This window comes from Brassica napus, chromosome C5, assembly GCF_020379485.1.
Source record: "Brassica napus cultivar Da-Ae chromosome C5, Da-Ae, whole genome shotgun sequence".
Classification (NCBI taxonomy): domain Eukaryota; kingdom Viridiplantae; phylum Streptophyta; class Magnoliopsida; order Brassicales; family Brassicaceae; genus Brassica; species Brassica napus.
The window spans coordinates 7253971-7272926 of NC_063448.1; the positions used below are offsets into that span (position 1 = coordinate 7253971).

Genomic DNA, 18956 nt, shown 5'->3' on the forward strand with positions numbered 1-18956 from the left:
CCTCTAAGATATCATCCTTACCCGACAGAGCAGATACTACACAATCTAGCACATTCTCTTCTCTTCCATTCTCTCTCACCATTGACTGGAGTCATCATCTTCTTGACACAAGAAGAGGTCTGAGCCAAAACAATGGACCACTCAGCAGATCGAACAACTTTTAAGCGTCACTCGTCGCTTTCTACACTTGTGGCTCATTTCTTTGGCATCTTAGCCGTTATTCTAATGCTCATATGGCTTCTCCATTACCGTGAAGGTATTGAGTATGGCTCCGACAATCCCCTTAAGGTTTTAAATGTAAGTTTCTGTTGTTAAACTTTGTGTACATGTATGTATGCATATATACTTAATCATGTTATAACTGAGTTAACATATTTTCTAATTAGTCTTTTTGGGTTCGGAAATGGTTGATATATAGGTGCATCCATTTCTCATGTACTGTGGTTTTCTCTTCCTCGTGGGCCAAGGTAATTATTTATCACTGCCTAAGAAATAACAAAAAGAAATACTGAAGGTATAATTATGGTTTATGGCGAATACAATTTAATTTCGTATACGGATGGTTCGAGTATATAATATTTATCTGGTTTAGTGTAATCAATGGAATGATTCAGGTTGCCAAAAAAAGGATTACATTCGTACCTATGCATGCATGAGTTAATCATAAAATAACAATTGTGCAGCGATGATGACGTACAAAACGGCGTATGCCTCGCACCAAGTACAGAAAATGGTTCACGGTGGACTTCACTTAATAGGATTAGTTCTAGGTATTGTCGGAATCTGCGCCGCCTTTAGATTCCACGATAAATTAAACCTTAAAGACATGGTCTCTCTTCACTCCTGGATCGGTCTCACCACTTTCATCCTCCTCGGCCTCCAGGTCAGCTTAAATTCATAGAATATGGATTTTAACGTTAACTAAACCATAAATTATTGAAATTTGTGGTAATCTTATAGTGGCTGCTCGGGGCGCTCACATTCCTTGCGCCACAATCTTCATCAGGGACGAGAACGAGGATGATGCCGTGGCACGTCTTAGGTGGTCGGGCTCTACTTTATATGGGTATTGTCGCAGCACTTACAGGACTCATGCAGAGAGCTACGATGCTTGGTCAGAGCACGAACGCAGAGTCGCGCCTCATTAACTTCACCGGCTTAGCCATTCTACTCTTTGGCGTTTCCGTCGACTTCTCCGTCGCTCTTGGCCGTTATAATTGATGGATTCCTCTATTAATTAGTCTACCGTTTAAGTAATCTTTCTTTATTGTATCATTCAATGAATTATTGCTCGTTTGTGTTGGTGTGAAATGTGATTGGTGTGATATCTAATTGGGCCCTGAGAGTTGATTACCTGATATTTAATTCTTACTTTTGTGTGTTTTTTCTTTGTTGATATTGTTCATCTTTGATGCTTACTTTTTTTTTGTCATCAATATATTTCTTTGATGCTTACTAAAAAGCTATTTTTGTTGATATTTACATATTTTAACTATAGTGCTAATTTTCCACGTCATAAAGCAATTACAACGGTCCAGAAAATATTCAGCCACTACCATTCACTTGCCTATATTATATACTCTTTCTCGAAAGAAATGTTTTTTTTTCTACAAAATAATATTTTTAAATGTCTTTAGGTCGTAACTTAACTCAATTTTTTATCTGAAATTTTAAGTTTTGGGGGTTTGAGTGAACAAATTCTGCATAACTCAGCTACTTACAATTCAGCTTATTTTAAAAAATTGGGTTAACGGCATATTTCCACACCACAGATCTACATAAACTTTACACTTAATTCCAATTCCACACAATTTAAGTTATTTCTCCCCGATCCAAAAGTTCGAAACCCAATTTCTCTCAAACGAATATTTGAGTTGGTTTTAATGGTTTAGAATCTAAACCACACGTAAACAGAAAACAAAACCAATTTTAAAACCTGATCAAACCCTCCTATCCAACTACGTACCCGACCCAACATCTACTGAAAGTTAAAAAAAACCCAAATTGATTTCAGTTTTTTAAGAACCCTAAATTAAAAAATGAAAAACCTTCTCATCCATTTCCTTTTCCCACACATCCTAAGACAATGAGTAATGAGTCTGGAACCTCATTCAATTCCACGTTAACATAGGTCCATGAATTATCCATGTTTGAAATTACGTGTCGTTGTTCTTCCTACACTCTTCATTGTTGATTTTCTTCTTGTGAGAAAGAGACAAATTTTCTTATTTGGGGATTTAGGGTTTGAGATTTTGATTTTGGGTTAATCCAGTTTAATTCTCTAATTGAATCATAATCAGGTCATGTTAGGTTTAATTAGATTAGTTATTGGTTTAGTTTTGAAACACATAATACTAAATCTACTTTAAACCGGGATTTCTCGGTATTAGTTCGTTCTTCAAACTTCAAAGGGAGTCGGGCTTCGAACTTTCGGTTTGGGGAGAAATTGGTTTACATACTTATATTGTGTGGAATTGACACTATACGTAAAGTTTGTGTAGATCTGTTATTATATAATACTTCTGGTGTGGAAATAAGCAGTTAACCTAAATATTGTTCAAATCAGAACTTTCAAACCAAGTTCAATCATACACTAGTTGTCTTTTCATTTCCATATTTTGTTTTTGATGAATTTTTTTTATGATGAAATTTTTTGAACTAAAATATATATACGGTAATACATATGATTTACTTTATACAAAAGAATTTATCATATACACATATAAATATGTATAATTATTATTATTATTATTATTATTATTAGCAAAAGAAACTGAAGTTTTAGATTTTTTGAAAACCCTTAAAATTGAGAAAAACAATAAAGGAGTTATCACTGAAGGTGTTCAATAAGGGAGTTATCACTGATATTTTACCACAAAAGACAAAGCAAATAATTGTATGATTAAGAAAGCTCTGTTATTTCAGATTCATTCATACTAAATGTTGTCTTGTACTTTCCATTCTCTTCAACAACCCTGCAATCTCAGCCTCCATCCTCAGCTTCATGTTCCTGTAATCACAGTGAGAGTTCTCAAGCTTCTTCAACTCCTCGAGCTTATTCCTCCTCCTCTCCTCCGTCTCCTGCAGACACAGCCGCGCTAGCTTCTCTGTGTACTCCTCCTCCATCTTCTCCGTCTTCATTTCTATCATCCTCCTGAAACTCTCTGCCTCTATTCTCGCCTCGTCAGCTTTCTTCTGAAACATTCTTGTCTCAGCCTCCTTGATTCTCACCATGCTCTCTAAACTATCGAAACTGTTCATCATTGCATCGGTCAACGCAAAGCTCTTCTTCATTTGATCCTTGGATGTTGAAGGCGTCACAGATGCTTCATCTTTTCTGTAGCTTGTCTCTGTTACAACTGTTTGCTCTTTTGGTTCCGGAAACTCTGATACCGACTCTGCATCTGCAAGAAGACAAGAGAAAGAGAAAGAAAAAGAAAAAGAGTCAAACTTTAACCTAAAGAATCCATAAGGCTTGAGGTTCCTAATCTTTGATCAGAACTATTGTTCTAGAATTCGGTCTAGGCAGCAAATCGGACCTAAACGAAATGATTTTTACAGAACGATCTTTTATAATCTAAGCGTTAAGAATTTGGCCTAAGCAATAATCTCCTATAAAGCGCCTAACTGCCGCCTAGTGATTTCTTTTAACATTGATCTGAACCATGATGAGTGGAAACTTACAGTTGAAAAACTGAATGATGAAGTTAGATGCGTCAGCAGGAGAAATCAGTTTACTCTCTAGCTTCTTGACCATTTCATTAGCTTTGAGATGCAATGTTTTGCCTTTAGCATCATCACTCCCTCTGAAAACCTTTCCAACGCAATCAAGCTCCTTGATCAGAGTCTCAGGTCCCCAATTCTTAGCGCAACACACAAACACATCCTTAACGAAACCAAACATCTCCGACTTGTGAGCGCATCCAATGCAATGGAACAGCATCTCCGTCTTATTACCTCGAGGACTTTTCAAGCTAAGTCCCGGTTTGATAAGATTCTTCTGAATCCCACACGCAGCGTGACACCAATGAGAACAAACATCACATCCCACCCAACTACAAGTATTGCTAGCCGAATCGAACCTCAAACAGACAGGACACATACACGAGCTACAAAAGCCTTTGTTGTTCGAACAGATCTTGCACTCACAGTCGTCGACAGGCAACAGAGACTTGCAGTTCACGTTCCTACATCTCAAGAACATAAAGATCTCCACCAACTCGTTCATGGGGATACGGATTTTACCGGAGAGGAAGTACTTAAGCCCTGTTCTCACGGCGACCAAGATGTCTAGCTGATCCTTGACGCATTTCGACAAGGTCTCTTTGCAAAGATCGGATCTTTTGTCTATCTGGCTCTGAAGACTCGTCAGCTTCTCCTTATTCTCCGGCGAATCGATCAGGTTCCTTAAATACTCTTTAGCTGACTCGAGGGTCTCATCAGCCATCCCTTGAATAATCAACGCCGCGGAGGAGATAGACTTCGAAACGATGTCGTATAGGACCCTCTCAGATCTGACGTCATCGCTTTCTTCTAACTTCTTCCTCGAGTCGCCGGAGACCGTCACTTCCATCATCCCCGGGCGAGCCGGTAGCTCGGAAGGGAAGAAGGAGTAGTCGGAGGAGGTCGACGGCTTCGCGGCGGAGATGGGGGTTCTAGCGAGCGCGACGCCGCCGTCGCCGATGGGTCTGAACCGGCTGTGGACAGATCCGTTGGTTCCTTCGCCGGCGCACCAGATGCGGTCGTCTTTCTCGACGGAGCAGTCGAAGTCGGCGGAGCAGCTGAGGTTGTGGGAGAAAGGGTGGGAGTAGGAGTAAGACATCGACGGCGCCGTCGCCGTGAAGTCGTTCGAAAACGACGTCGTTGTTCTTTCGCCGTTAACCCTCGGTCTTTTGACGGCGTTTGACGCCGTTAGCGACAGAGAGACGTCTGGTAAAGCTAGAGAGAGGTTTAAAGTTTCAATCTTGTTTTTATTCTCTTCTTCTTCCGCTTCTTGTTTGACCTCGTCGTGAGCCTTCCGCTTCGAAGGATTCGGATTGGGTTCTCTGAGGTTGAAGAAGTCTCTCTCGATCCATTTCTCCTCCTCCTCGTGGTGGTGGTGGGTCGGATTCTCGGAGAAGGTTACTACGACCTCTTTGCCCTTTTGACTTTCGGCGATTTTCTCGGAGAGGTCGCGGTTCTCGCAGAGGTAGCTGAGAGTGAGCTCGTTTCCGGATCTTGGCGATGATTTCGAGGAGAACGCGTCGACGCTGTTGCTCGATCGGGCGCTGAGAAAGCCGACGCCTTTCTGAAACTGGTTGGTTTTGTCGTCTTGGTTGTCGGTGTTTAGATGAGCGAATCGGGGCTTTGATGTTTTGGTTCGTGAGCACTCTCCGTCTCCGGCGAGATCTTTCTCTCCGTTCATCGTGATGGAGAGAGAATGAATAGAGGCGAAGAGAGAGAGAGAGTCTGTGAGTTTTACGATGATGCGGAGAGAGAGAGGGTAAAAAGGTGGGGAAAGTTTGGTCGTCTCTCTATGGCAAAAAGCTGAAATAATGTGAGAGTCTCGAGGGTGTTATTGTCATTAGCGTTTAGCAACTTCAAGCACAATAAAGTTAACGGCTGTTTTAATTTAATTTTGGTTCAAATTATTTCACACGGGTCGCGAGACGCGGTTTTTTTGTCATGTCTTGTGGGTTTTCCTCCCTTCGATAATTTCCATCTACTCAATCATAGTTTACGCAGAGCTTTATCGCTGTGGTGGTTATGTTTTAGCTACTACGATCAAGTACATTCGTTGATTTTATTTGTTCTTTTTGACCCCTTTGAGTTTCCATGTTTTAGTCTGTTTGACCAGAGATTATAATGATTTTTGACAAATATTAAAGTATACATTTAAAATATAACGCCGTTTATTTATATCTAAGACCTACGGAAAAAACGAAACAAAATTGATTGAATTAAACATGTGTTCCAAGGCTGTAAAAGAAAACAAGTTTACAAAAAACAATTAATAATCATTTCCACTACACAAATAAATGGGATCGAGAAAAGGTGAATACGATTATCTACAGCTTAGCTGATTAATACTCTCTCCGTTTTTAATTGTAAGTAATTTAACTTAAAAATACAAATATTTAGAAAACTGTAATTTAAAAAAAATATATCATTTAATCAATTAATTCAACCAATTATAAAAAATCTAACATTATTTCATTGGTCACACAATATCTAATAAATAAAAAAAATGCATTGAAATACGTAAACTACGGTATATACTTATATCGTGAAACAAATTATTTTCTGTAGGACTACTTGCGTTTGGAAAAGAGTAGATTTTTAACTGTATTATCGATAAAACAAACTTGTAATCTAATACTATGAGAGGTGTATGTCTCAAGAATATAATGGGACACTGGACCTGGCCAGAAATATATAGATTTGATTAAAAAGTCAACACGTTATGTATTATTGATGCCCACTTGTCATATTCTTATTTTATTGGATATGTATTGCATGGAATCCTCTCCTCTAGAGAGTTCTCTCTCGAACTATTTTGCTCTCTTATCAATAAAAAAAATTTCAGAGAGTTTAGAGATTGTTTGAGAATGAGAGAGATCTTCACTTTTTTGTTTCCCGGTTTCTGTTTCATCCGACCGGCATCCGACTCCGGCGACACTCCATCTCCTCGGATGTTGTTGTCCGGCTTTTGACTCTGGCGACGTTGACTAGTCCTCCGGTGACGTCGGCCGGCTTGCTCTCCAGTCTTTTCTGGAGTTTTTTCTTGGTTTTTGTTCGATCATCGTTTTTGTCGTCCTCTGTTTCAACTGTCTCTTGATCCGACTCTTCGATTACTCTTTCCTTTCCCTCGCGTGGGATGTTTCATCTTCAAGCTTATTTTTATCATAAAAGATGTCTGGTCTACTTTTCAGGAAAATCGAAGTTTTGTTGGTTCAATTGTAGACGGTTGAGTTTATTTGATGAAACCATTGATCTGTCAGATTAGGTTTCTCGACTCCGATTGGGTGACGGCGGTTCTGTTTGAACGGCCTTCTTCTCTGGTTGGTCTCTGCTGTTTGTGGAGCTCCGTCGTAACGCCTTCTCTCTGACTCCGGAGGAAGATGATGCATCTTTACCTTGACGCGTGTTTCTCTATTGATCGGCGTTAGAACACGTGCTGGATGTCCGATCGTTTCTTTCTCGACGGATTTCCTCTTGATGGGCCTTTGTCCTTGAGAGTTCTGTATAGACTGGGCCTTTGTGTTGGCCTTTGTTATGTTTGTGTAGCCCATGTTTGGGCGTGTTCTTTGTAAAACTCTGCCCGTTTAGGCTTTGATTTAATAAAATTTCAGTGAAAAAAAAAAAAAGATATGTATTGCATGACTAGATATAAATATAATCACTACATACGTATACAAAACTCAATTTATGGTCATGGGGTTTTAACTTTTTATTACTTGATTCAGTAAATGTAATTGAGCTCAAAGCTAAGATTCTGCCCTTTTAGAAAACTACGTGAACGAAGGCCTATTATGAAAGCGATGACAATCTCGTGATTACTGGTGAACACGTGGATCACAAGTATTCGCGCCATGAACCACGATTAGTGGAAAATGTTTGAATCCAAAATTATTGCAATACGCCTTATGACTGGTGAAAACAATATAAACCAAAAAAATATCGATACATCCACTGCATGGAAAAGGAAAGTCACACTGAACCTGATAAAAGGCTCATTTGATCTTAAAAAACAGTGACGATTAGGAAAACTGAAGAAATATATCAGACTTTATGAAAGAGGAAAAATACTGATCAAGAAAAATATTCGTTGAAGAAAATGGGTGTGGCGACACAAATGGTGGTCTAGTAATTGGTATTAGTATGCCAAAATAAGAGCTAACTAAGCTCAGAGATCAAGTATATAAAGCTGTAGAGGCATTGCTATATATACCATATATATGATTTTTGTAGGTTGTAATAATAACCTGTGAGATCGTGTTTGAGTATACTGTGTGGTCTGATTTTGAGTATTTGTTGTTGTGGATTGCTTAGTGCTCAAGCAACCATTCCAGGCTCTGTATATAGAAAGATAAATTATAAACACATTCACTAAACCCTTTTCGTGGATAAAAGAAGGTCTCATACGATGGGAGTGATGTTAATAAATACCTTGACGCATTCAGGCAGCTCGTTATCTTCTGTTCTAACATGAACCTACAGAGAGAGAGAGAGGTTATGGGATTGTGAATATTCTGTATGTTCTTGAAAAAAAGCCTTTTAAGTATTGAATAGTTTGGTACCTTTATGACTCGTTGGTAGGCTGAGATCTTGTTGTGTTCAATGCAGGCGAGAACTACGAGTCCGGCTGCTACAGTTGAGGGCCAAAAACAGAGTTGGGTGTGATCGGATAGTGAGGTAACGGCCAAGGATTTGGCTTTCCTTTCAACTTCTGGGTTGGCTCGGGCAGCTTTTAGGTAGAACCTGAGATGCACAGATGATATTTGTATATTTCAGTGTGTATTGGAACAGAAAACATACAGTACCAGAGGATTTTACCATAAGAAGTTAAAGATTGTGGGTGAGAAGCATTTGAAGTTGAGGACTTCTTGAACCAGCCACTCCATTGCTACCACTTCATGCCGGCTATACTTTAGGTTCTGGATGTAGAAGTTCCTTTTCCGGATGCTAATCAAATAGAGGAGGTATCAGGCGAGCATAAGGTTTTTACAGAAAAGAGCTTTTGAGAAACAGAATCAAATATTTAACACACATGACTATATAGGATTTGTGAATATCGAAACCATATAGGATTTGTATTAGACTATCATTAGTCCCTGATTTGGTTCAGTGTAAAACTCAGTTTCTTGAAATGGTACTCTTCCTACTGAGAACATCAACCTAATGAACACTGGAAGTCAGAATAATGAAGCTCGAAAATGGTTTGTACCTATTGTAAGGCTGATTTTCTTCAATTCTGGTGGCCAGAGTAAGACTCGCGATCCCCACCAGTACAAGAGTCCTCTCGTTGTTGAAGGATCCCTTGCTCAGGAATCGATCCAGCAGACTAACTCCTAGAAACAATGTCTCTGGCTGAAGCCCCATCTCAGAACATTGCTGCGTATAGTCAACGAAAAGACAATCAGCAACAAAAGAATACCATAGCTTACTGATACATCCATTCACAATATAAGATTCTGAGATAAGCTATAGATTTCATACAAGCCAGCAACAAGATCATATATAACCAAATGTATATAAGAACAGAATGGTTATGTTCACCTGCACAATCCATTGAACCATGATCAAGCGTAGACGAGGGATGAGATCAGTATGGTCCATGGCGGAGCGGTAAGCCTTAGCACAGTCACGCAAATATGCATGACTTCTCTCCCTTTCCCTCAGCCTTTGATAGCTCTCTTCAACCTCTTCATCTTCAAACCTTAGCAGCTACAACCATAATGAAAAGTCACGATTCAGATTCAAATGCTAAAAAGACATAGCAGAACAAGTCTCAGATCAAATTAGAGTAGCAATCGAGTGTAAATCTCAAGCAATCAACCACACTTACTTCAGACTGGATACCACGGTGTTGTTCCTGACGAGAAGATTCGAGATCGTTCGGAACGGTGGATCTACAGAACTGCGCCATGAGCTGGAGGTACAGAGAGCGAGTATGCGAAACGGGAGAGTAGGAGTTCGATTTCTCAGAGAATTCGCTGCCGGAATCGAAAAACATTGACGGAGTGTAATCCGAGAAACCGAAGTCGGAGGAGTACTGCGAAAGCGTCTCGGAACGTGCCTCCGACGATTCATCCTCGTCGTACTCCGAAACGTCTTCGCCGGAGAACGTCTCCGTGCAAGCGAGATCGGAGACGCATCCGACTGTCTCGAGCTCCGGCTTCAGTTCCGCGGATCCGCTCGGTTTGGAGATTTCAGTTTCTTCGTTGTTATCGGCTCCTCCTCCAGTTACGCTCCCGAACTTGGAGCAAGAGTCCACACCCGATATGAACGAAACGACGTCGCTCTCCTTGTTCTCCGAAACGATATTCAAACTCCGGCTATCGGAGACGTGCTCGGCGAACGTCACATCGGATCGCGTGAAGGACGATTCGCTTACTTCGATCTCCTCTGCGTCCTTCTCCCTGTTTAGCTTAGAGTACGATCTAGTGATCCTCCGAAACTTGGGATCATCAATCACACGATCAGAAACTTCTACCTCTTCGATTCGAGTCTTCTTCAGCGTCGAGCTCTTCTTCTCGATTACGCTAGAACCGCATGAAACAGTGTCGTCGACTGTAGAAAACAAATTGGAGCAGGAATCTACAGAGGCAGCGGGTGCTACTGTTTCCTTGTGGTGGAGAGGTGACGGAGAGATCTGAGCTCTCTTCTGGAGTGAACGCGTCGTCGAGCGAAGCTTCTTCCCGGCGAACGGCGACGCCTCAGACTTACGCTTTGAATTCCTCGACGCGATCACCTTCATGCTTTCGACGAAATTTTGAAATTCGAAATTGGAAGTTTGTTATGGTTCGTTGCGTTAGAGACTAGAGGGATAGTGGGATGCAGTTATGGAAGTTAAGAGCGAGGAGTGTGAAGAGATGGTGGAGAGTGAGAGAGATTTTTATACCCTGCGACTACGTCCACTTGAACGTCCTTGTCATCTGGTTTTTTTAGCTGTCGCAATTCGCAACCTTTGACGCTAGCGTTTGCGTTTGAATTCATGCGGTTTGATGATTACGTGAACTGGTTTATATTGCAAACCGGTTTATTTCGGTTTGGAACCTCCGAGCGACTAATTGCGCTAGTTTCAATGGAAAGTTGCATGGCCTAATAAGACTTGGGCCCAAAACCTTTTATAATAAGACTTGGGCCCAAAACCTTTTTTTTAAGGGGCAAAGATGGCGAAAATGTGAATATCCTTAGTTGAATCTGATATTCTAATTTCTAAATCTATATTCAACTGATTAGGATTACACTACAGCATACGAACCAAACTTAAATACATTACAGAATATCTCTCCATTTCAATCTTTGATTGGTAAATTCATAACTACGACATTATCAAAAGATTTTTTATATGGTATGTACGTATCATTTTTAACAGATTTGAAGGACTCTGATTTTTTCTTTTCTTTTTTGTCATCAACTACAGATTCATACTGACTCTGTGAACCACACCGGTAGATCTTGATCCATGTGAACGATGAAAGACGGTTACTTCCTGACACTGCATGCTAGACTATTCGCACTTGAATTTTGCATCTTTGATACATAGATAATCTATGATCGTGTGAAACTTTTTTTCATGATCTTAATATCTTCCAAATAGTTTACAAATGCTGGCCATTAATCTCTTGAAGGACACTGATTTAATCAGGTCAATAAATCCGGTCTATATTAAATCCCTTTGACCAAAGATTAATTACTTTCCGAAATAAACAATTCTTACAACAAAAAGATTTATTATCTATTTTAAACAAAAAAAAAATCTTATGTCTTCCCTATATATCAGTTTCAGACTTTCAGTTTTACGTAAAGGTCCCAATACCGTTTGAATTTTTTTTTTCAAAAGCAGCAGAAGGATGAGGAACGTCCAAATTTTCGTTGTTCTTTTCATGACTATCTTCATTGTTTCAGGTACTAAACTGATTTTAAGTATATGAATTTCTCCTAAGTAACACCAAAATAATTGCTGAGAATTACTCGGAGTTTTAGTATTATTTTATTTATTATATGTGTTTAATACGATAAATCGATTGGGTTGGTTGTGTGAGATAGTCTTCTGAAAAACTTTGGCACATGAAAACGAGGTGCTCTACCTAGCTGATATATAATTAATTATAGGTTTAGTTCTTTATGCATAGCACAAAATTTTGTATATTCTTATAATATTCTGATTTTTTCTATTGTCTGAAGCCATGTTCGAAACTACGCTAGGCGTAATGCGTGCGGTTGGATAAGGCCTAGCGCCGAATTAATTAATCGGAGATTATACGGGGATTAATCGGAGCGTAATTTTAAATTATTATATACGTTTTATGGGTTTATATTTTAAATATGTAAATTAAGAACAATAAACTCACATGGTTCAGTGGCAAGACGCATTTATTGGTACCTACAGGTCATGGGTTCAAGTAAAGGAGAGCTCTTTTTCTCTATTTTTTAACGTTTTAGGTTAAATGAAAGCGAAATGACGAAAATAACCATGTCTCCTACCTTAAACCTGCGAATTTTCAGACACAACTGCAGCCGTTGAGTTTTTTTTGTTGTTGCGATTTCCATGTTTTTTCTTGCAAATCTTATAGGTTTCAAACAATATATAACAAATCTATTGTGAAATACTTAACTACAGACTTCAAATCACCATAATACTGATTTCTTCAACTTTTCCGAGTAACTGACAGCCCAAGGCCAAATCGCGGCGGTTCGTGGCCGCAACGCGCTTTTCCGGCGAGTATCCGGCCGCCTAAACCGTGTTTTGGAACATGGGTTTGAGGTGCGAGAGAGATGAGAATGAGCCGGGAGACAAGAACTTGCCCCGTGTTCTGGCCAATATATGGTTCCATGCAGAGCCGGACCTGAAATTTCGGAGACCCTATCCAAAACAAAAAAAAAAATTTAATTTTTTTTTAAGATATTTTTTTGAAAAAAAAATAATTTAAAACTATTTTTTAAGATAAAATATTTTTTTTTACTTAAAAATTTAAAAGAACATTTTAGTCTATTATAATTTTTTTTAATCTAATTATAATTTTTAAAATCTGTTTTTTTTTTCCCAAATTGAAATTTTCATTAACGGGCTGGCATCCCAATACCCAATACAACAGGCCAAGTAAACGGGCCCGAAAAACACAAATCACAAACCGGCCCAAGGCCCACCAACAAACTCAATGAACCCAAAGATGCTCCGCCGTCGCGCGGACAAACGCTGCGGCTCCGACGTCGCCCCCCTTCGAAACATCACCGGTAAACCACCCAACGATTAACCCGAGAGAACCGGAAACCACTCCATCCACACATCACCACCGCAACGCCTTCCTCTCCGGTGAAAACTAAACTCGGAGAGAGTCAATCGAGAGTTCGAGATCTCATCCGACACCGTTCAAACCCAACACCGAGATAGAAGCTTCGCGCAGATCAGCACCGTTAACCAAGATCGAGCTTCGATCACCCTATAACGGGATCTCCACCCACCCAAACAAACCAGAACCGTAAAAACTAAAAGAAAGAAGAGTACAAACCCTAAAACGAGACCTAGGGACCAAAGTCGGCGAGGCAAAGCAGCGAAACACTTTCACCCCCCGGGAGCTAGACCAACGACGACAGAGCTAAGGTAGCCTCTACCTCGCGGGGATAGGAACCGGCGTCGACGGAGCTGAAGGAGCCTCCGCCTCCCGGAGACAAACCCAAGTAACCGAACGAGAAACCTCACCGCGCCATCCTCACAACGACCGCGCCCTTGCGCCAGAGACAGAACCGCCATGGACGGCCTTGTTCCAGAGCTCAAGCAAGACGGCCAGAATAGGAGACGAAACCGAGGCGAAGGTCGTTATCTTTACGGGTGGCTGGAGGGCTCCAGTGACGGCACGCGCGCTAACGCGCCGCCAGTCACCGGACCCGATGACAGATCTAAAAATCTGTTTTTTTATCATTTTTTATTTTACATTAAACATTTATATATTTAGCATATACAAAAAAAAATTAAAAAAAAAGGGCCCTTTCAAATGTTTCATAAGCATGGGGTCAAGCCCGGCTCTGGTTCCATGCGATGCTAAAAAATGCGAGAAGATGTGTCTTGACTTTTACAGTACACCGGTGTCCTCTTACTGTGATAAACCCGGAGCCCCAAACGCTCAATGTGCATGTCTTCTTACAGACTGTTGATAATGCTAAAAATCATCTGTTGATCCATTAATAGGCATTATCGTGTATTTATGTAACCCAAAAATAAGTTATACAAAAACCGTTAATTACTCTGTCTTTCTAACATACGTAGATCCGCATGCATTCTAAACTGTTTATGCGCATTCTAAATGGTTTATGCATTCTAAATGGTTTAAACGCAAAGCAGGAGGGCATGCGCGCGCGCGCGCTATAGAACTTTTAATCCTCAAATTACGATTGCCGTTACATGATTCTAGAAAGCGCTCCATAAAACGAAGCATAATACAACACGAGTAAACTACTAATTTCACAAACTTGGCGAAATGCGTTTAACATAATTAATAGCACCGAATATAGCTGTCAGGTTTCTCCCTTATTTAGGGGGGTGATGATGAGAGAACAATGTCGTTTAGATGATTGTACACCGCATCCATAAAACGGTGGGTTTCGATAAGAGGCTTCTCCATTGCTTCCTTCAACTCCCTTAGAGTCAAGCAGTAAGCTTCCTATATGTGAATCAATTTGACATGTTTTATAATTATTTTTTCTTTATAAAATTAAATCAGAATTTTAAAATAAAATAAAACGTGAATATAAAAGCATGTGAATATTTTGTTTGTTGTTGTGATTCTTGTGAACTATATCTTGGCTGAAATTGTTTATAATTTAAAGAAAGGGAAGTAAAAGGAGAATTACCATGAATTGATCAAGTTCTAAAGTGGTAGCTTCGAGTGGAGAATCAGAGTGGAGAGAAAGTTTTGTTAGGGCAAGACCATCCACCGTGTTCATTATCTCCGGTGAGTCAAAGTCGCCGGAACACACCTGGTTTTGATGGGTCCAAATACGTTAGAAATTATAATATTGTATAAAATTTTATTTTAATAAGATAGAGAGAGGAGGACCTTTAAACAACTGAGATGCGAGTGAAGAAGAAGCCCATATAGAGGATGGCTTGAGATTCTCTTCTTTAGAATCTCGTTTTCTTCTTCTTCTTTTGTTTTCTGATTGTTCTCGTGTTTCATGTTTTGTAAGAAACTGTTCTCGTCTTTCTTCACTTCCATGTTTCACTAGTTTTTTACAGAAGCTCTACTAGTACATTCAATATATAACATGTATATATATAGTACAGAGACATGTAAGACCATCTCCAACAATAGATATGGTCTTAGAGTTTTAAATCAATCTTTTAATTGACAATAATCAAATTAAAAAATTTAGATACTTGCTTAGTTTTAACCCCTCCAATGATAAAATCAATTATTATAAAGGTTCTAAGTTTCAAAATACTAACCAATCAAAAATAAGAGAGAGAAAAAAATTGGGTGTAATTTTTTTGTTCTTCTTAAAAATACTAACCAATCAGAAAGTGACACGTATTAAGTTAGAGTTGATTCCAAAAATTCCATTTTTTAAACTATATCTATCAATTTTCCTCTTTTTGATTTAATTTTGAGCATATAATTAGATAGAACCATTAGATAGAATCTTCCTACATCCGAGACTCTTTAGGAGGTGCTATTGGTTTATATATTTTGATTGATTTAAAAATTCATATAGTATTTATAAATCCAAGTAAAATATGCAAAACCGGAGGTTTTCCCTCGGATTTGAGTCTTTGTATTTTTAACTGAAAAATCCAAACAAATCCATTCAAATCCATTATTAAATCAAATATATTAGTAAATCCGTACCATTGAATAACACTTGATTTGATATAGAATTTATGAATCATTAAACCAATAACACATGATTTTAATACAGATTTGAAAATCATAGAACCAATAACACTAGATTTAGTTCGGATTTTCAAATCCATTAAAATACAACAACCAATAATTCCTACTTATTATTGTTACACATATTTATTGTACGTATATATTAACATATATTATCACGATTACATTAATCACTGGTCAATGGTCATACTATATATGGTCAACATGTTACATATATATCATATTATTAATCGGTTGTATGTTTATTTATATAAAGAAAAAAACAAGTTAGAAGAAACAAGTTAAAAAAAAACAAGTTATTAGATGGGATTGTGACGCGTTTGCATATGAAACTAATCACATGATATACTTAATCAAGAAAATAAATAAGGATGAGAATGAAAAAGGCTAGATGAAGTGAAAGGAGAGGGAAGAGTGGAGGAACAGTGGAAGCAGAAAATATTATCAAGAAAAGGGTGAAGCATTATGTTGTTGCTTACGAAAGCACTTTGAGTCAGACTGTCGATAAATAGAATTATGCACAAGTTTCATTGTTTCCCATCTTTGCCTTTTTTTGTTTTGATCAGTTTTTATCCAATAATTCAAATTTGCTTAATAATAGCTGATAATGAGTTCGGTTCATAAGAAATCACATGTAAAAAACGAAGGAGATTAAACAATGTTTGTATAATTTATCCATATTTATTTTTCAAATGATTTAAAAAATGCAATTTGATAAATCGTCACACATGAAATATTTTATATAATTAGTATATGTCAAAACATGAAATACAGCTATTGACCACTTACCTCTATAAATTCATGCATCTACATATTGCAAGCTTATAAGTTGTAGGTACTACTTAATAATCTGAAATTTACAATACTTCATACATATATACTGTTATACTTGTTTGGCCAAAATACCCCGACCTATAATTGACATATATTTGGCGTGTTTGTATGCTAATAGAAATCAAAACGCTTTATAATGATGGCCGAAACAATAAAATAGCCACACAGTTAACGAAATAACTAACGATTGAGCTGTCTTGATCTAGTCATCCTGTGATCTAGACTAGGAGTGATTTATTCAGTGAGCTAGTGGGTTTGATTATAAGTAATAAGATGTTAAAGATTTGCATACTCTTGAATATTGGAGAAGAGAGAGAGAGAGAGAGGAAGGAAGCTGGAAAGAAAGAAAGAAAAGGAGGAGAAGGAGAATCAGAAGAGTGAATAGTGAATAGTGAGAAGATCATAAATAGGAATACAACTGTTGTATCAATGGGACAGTTCCATCTTTGATGAGTAATGTATTTGCCAGTTTTGGAGCCCCAAACCCTATTATTGATCTGTGGATAACGACCTTTCGTACTATCCACTTTCTTCTTCTTTTTCACACAGATTAAAATAAGTATATTCACCCATTTTTTCAGTAAAAAACAAAAAAAGTTTACTAATAACACTTCAAATATTAATACAGGCCCAAAAGAAACTTCGTGTTAATAATCGAGAGGGTAGCTTTTAGGTACATCTTAAATATTAATAGGTGGAAAAATAATAGTAGAGGTATCTCTTTAATTAACTGACGTTCTGTTAGTTTACAAAAAAAAACTGACGTTTTGTTTCGGTTTTTGGATATCTTTGTCTGACACTGGATGAATAAAAAAAAGCTGAAATCGGATATATTGATATATTACTGTTTTAACTTTGTTTTCTTAAGGCATCCCCAGTAATAACATTAAATTTGGTATTAAAATTACTTCAAATTTAGTGTTTTGATATTGTAATTTTTTTGTCATTTTCAACAACGACATCAAATTTTACACTAAATATGATATTATATATTATTTGAAGTTTTCAGTTTATAAAGTTATATATTTTTATTATTCGTAATTGATAAATAATTATTTTGTCAAATTTAGATTATTATTTATATTTCATTATTTGTAAATGATAAATAATAATAGTCATTTAGTGATTTATTTTGAAAATAAAAACAAAAATAATAATTTTAATTTTTTAATTATGTAATAAGTTAAAAATACAAATAACATAATATGTTATATTTAATTACAAATTTAATAGTAATAGAACTATATTATTAAATAAAACATAATAAAATATATATTTTAAAATTTTGGTGTGATGAACAGTGTTACAATCACATTACACCAACTTTGATGTGATAGTGTCAAATATAGTATCTTGTTAGAGATGAAATTACATCAAATTGGTCTAAAAAATTTGAGTGGTGCGTTTTTATCATTTATCCGGTTTAGATGTTTTTTTATTTACTTTTATGATAGCAAAAGAACACCAACTAGTTAAACTGCGCGTAAGATGTTTTGGGCTGGGAAGATCGTGGGAGACCGGGACTTCTCTCTCTCCTCTCTGAGATGAGATGAAGCTTTCTCCGGTGCTCTATTGGTTCTTCGATTCCTTTTCTTTACGTCTTGCCTCTGGGAAGCCGTTGCTTTTTAAGCAGGCTTCGCCGACTTTGCTTCTGGGAGAAAATGATTCGTTTTAAATCTTTCTCGCCGGCTTATTCTCCCGCATCGTACGGTCCTTTCGTTTCGATGGCGGTTTTGGTTTGGTTTCTATGGTTTCTCGAGTGGTGATTCGGTTGATTACGTGCTTGATGTGACGGATGAGCTCTCGAATTGTTCGATTGATGCTCTCCGATGATTTGAAATTAAGTGGTGATGGTGCATGGATGGTGAGTGAGGGATTTCTAATCGTTTGGGTGATGGCTTCGTTTAGACGACTTTTCGTTTTGACGCTCTCCGGTGAAAAGAAGCAAAGGTGAAGAAGTGGTGAGTTTGGGTAAGCGCTTGCTCCCGGCGAGATCCGGTGAACCGCCGTTCAGTTCCCGGCGAGGTCCGGTGAACCGCCGTTCAGTTCCCGGCGAGGTCCGGTGAAACGCCGTCCAGTTACCGGTGTGTTCTCTTTGGCGATGGTGGTGACGTGTGTCATGCCTCGCTGTCGTGGTTTCGACACATTTCGTCTTCGGGGGAGAATCGAAGCGGTGTCACGTGTTGGTTTGGGCCAGTGTAGATTGGACGGGCTTTTAGGTTTAATTTTGTTTTAAGTATTTGTATTTAAAACCCTATCTATAGGTTTTTTTTTTGTTGGGTTTGAGCTTTTGTATTTTTTTATGAATAATAATATCAGATGGCAAAAAAAAAAGTTAAACTGCGCATAAGCTTCCAAATTGATTAAATTTAATTGAATTGAACACTTGCACACTATAGTGTTCAATAAAATTAAATTGGTAGGCCATCAACCAATCATGCAGTGTAAAACATTAGCATAAACCTTAGTTTAAGTTCTCGAGTATTAGCTTAAGTTTCCGATAACTTCGCTTTCTGTAACAAACAA

The 18956-nt window shown here is 38.1% G+C and overlaps 4 protein-coding genes across 5 annotated transcripts; 1 reads left to right on the forward strand and 3 right to left on the reverse strand.

Moving 5' to 3' along the window:
* Window positions 1-1383, forward strand: LOC106399630 (probable transmembrane ascorbate ferrireductase 3). The gene is made up of 4 exons (XM_013840091.3): window positions 1-297; window positions 419-467; window positions 684-883; window positions 961-1383. The coding sequence occupies exons 1-4, from the start codon at window positions 133-135 to the stop codon at window positions 1219-1221; spliced, it is 675 nt and encodes a 224-aa protein (XP_013695545.1). The 5' UTR covers window positions 1-132; the 3' UTR covers window positions 1222-1383.
* Window positions 1384-2806: 1423 nt separating this feature from the next.
* On the reverse strand, window positions 2807-5532 carry LOC106401006 (protein OBERON 3). The gene is made up of 2 exons (XM_013841426.3): window positions 3685-5532; window positions 2807-3404 (listed from the first exon to the last, which is right to left on the reverse strand). The coding sequence occupies exons 1-2, from the start codon at window positions 5402-5404 to the stop codon at window positions 2932-2934; spliced, it is 2193 nt and encodes a 730-aa protein (XP_013696880.1). The 5' UTR covers window positions 5405-5532; the 3' UTR covers window positions 2807-2931.
* A 2253-nt stretch (window positions 5533-7785) lies between these two features.
* LOC106400299 (cyclin-SDS-like) lies at window positions 7786-11407 on the reverse strand. 2 transcript variants are annotated; one of them, XM_013840673.3, is made up of 7 exons: window positions 9548-11289; window positions 9259-9426; window positions 8927-9093; window positions 8536-8664; window positions 8280-8460; window positions 8149-8193; window positions 7786-8054 (listed from the first exon to the last, which is right to left on the reverse strand). In XM_013840673.3, exons 1-7 carry the CDS (start codon window positions 10457-10459, stop codon window positions 8028-8030), a joined length of 1629 nt encoding a protein of 542 aa, XP_013696127.1. In that variant the 5' UTR covers window positions 10460-11289; the 3' UTR covers window positions 7786-8027. The 2 variants fall into 2 exon arrangements, with proteins under 2 accessions (XP_013696127.1, XP_048614048.1); XM_048758091.1 differs by having other exon boundaries at window positions 8149-8460; window positions 9548-11407.
* Window positions 11408-14048: 2641 nt separating this feature from the next.
* LOC106400325 (protein KNATM) lies at window positions 14049-14967 on the reverse strand. Its single transcript, XM_013840698.3, has 3 exons — window positions 14763-14967; window positions 14557-14682; window positions 14049-14366 (listed from the first exon to the last, which is right to left on the reverse strand). Exons 1-3 carry the CDS (start codon window positions 14919-14921, stop codon window positions 14238-14240), a joined length of 414 nt encoding a protein of 137 aa, XP_013696152.1. The 5' UTR covers window positions 14922-14967; the 3' UTR covers window positions 14049-14237.
* Window positions 14968-18956: the final 3989 nt, after the last annotated feature.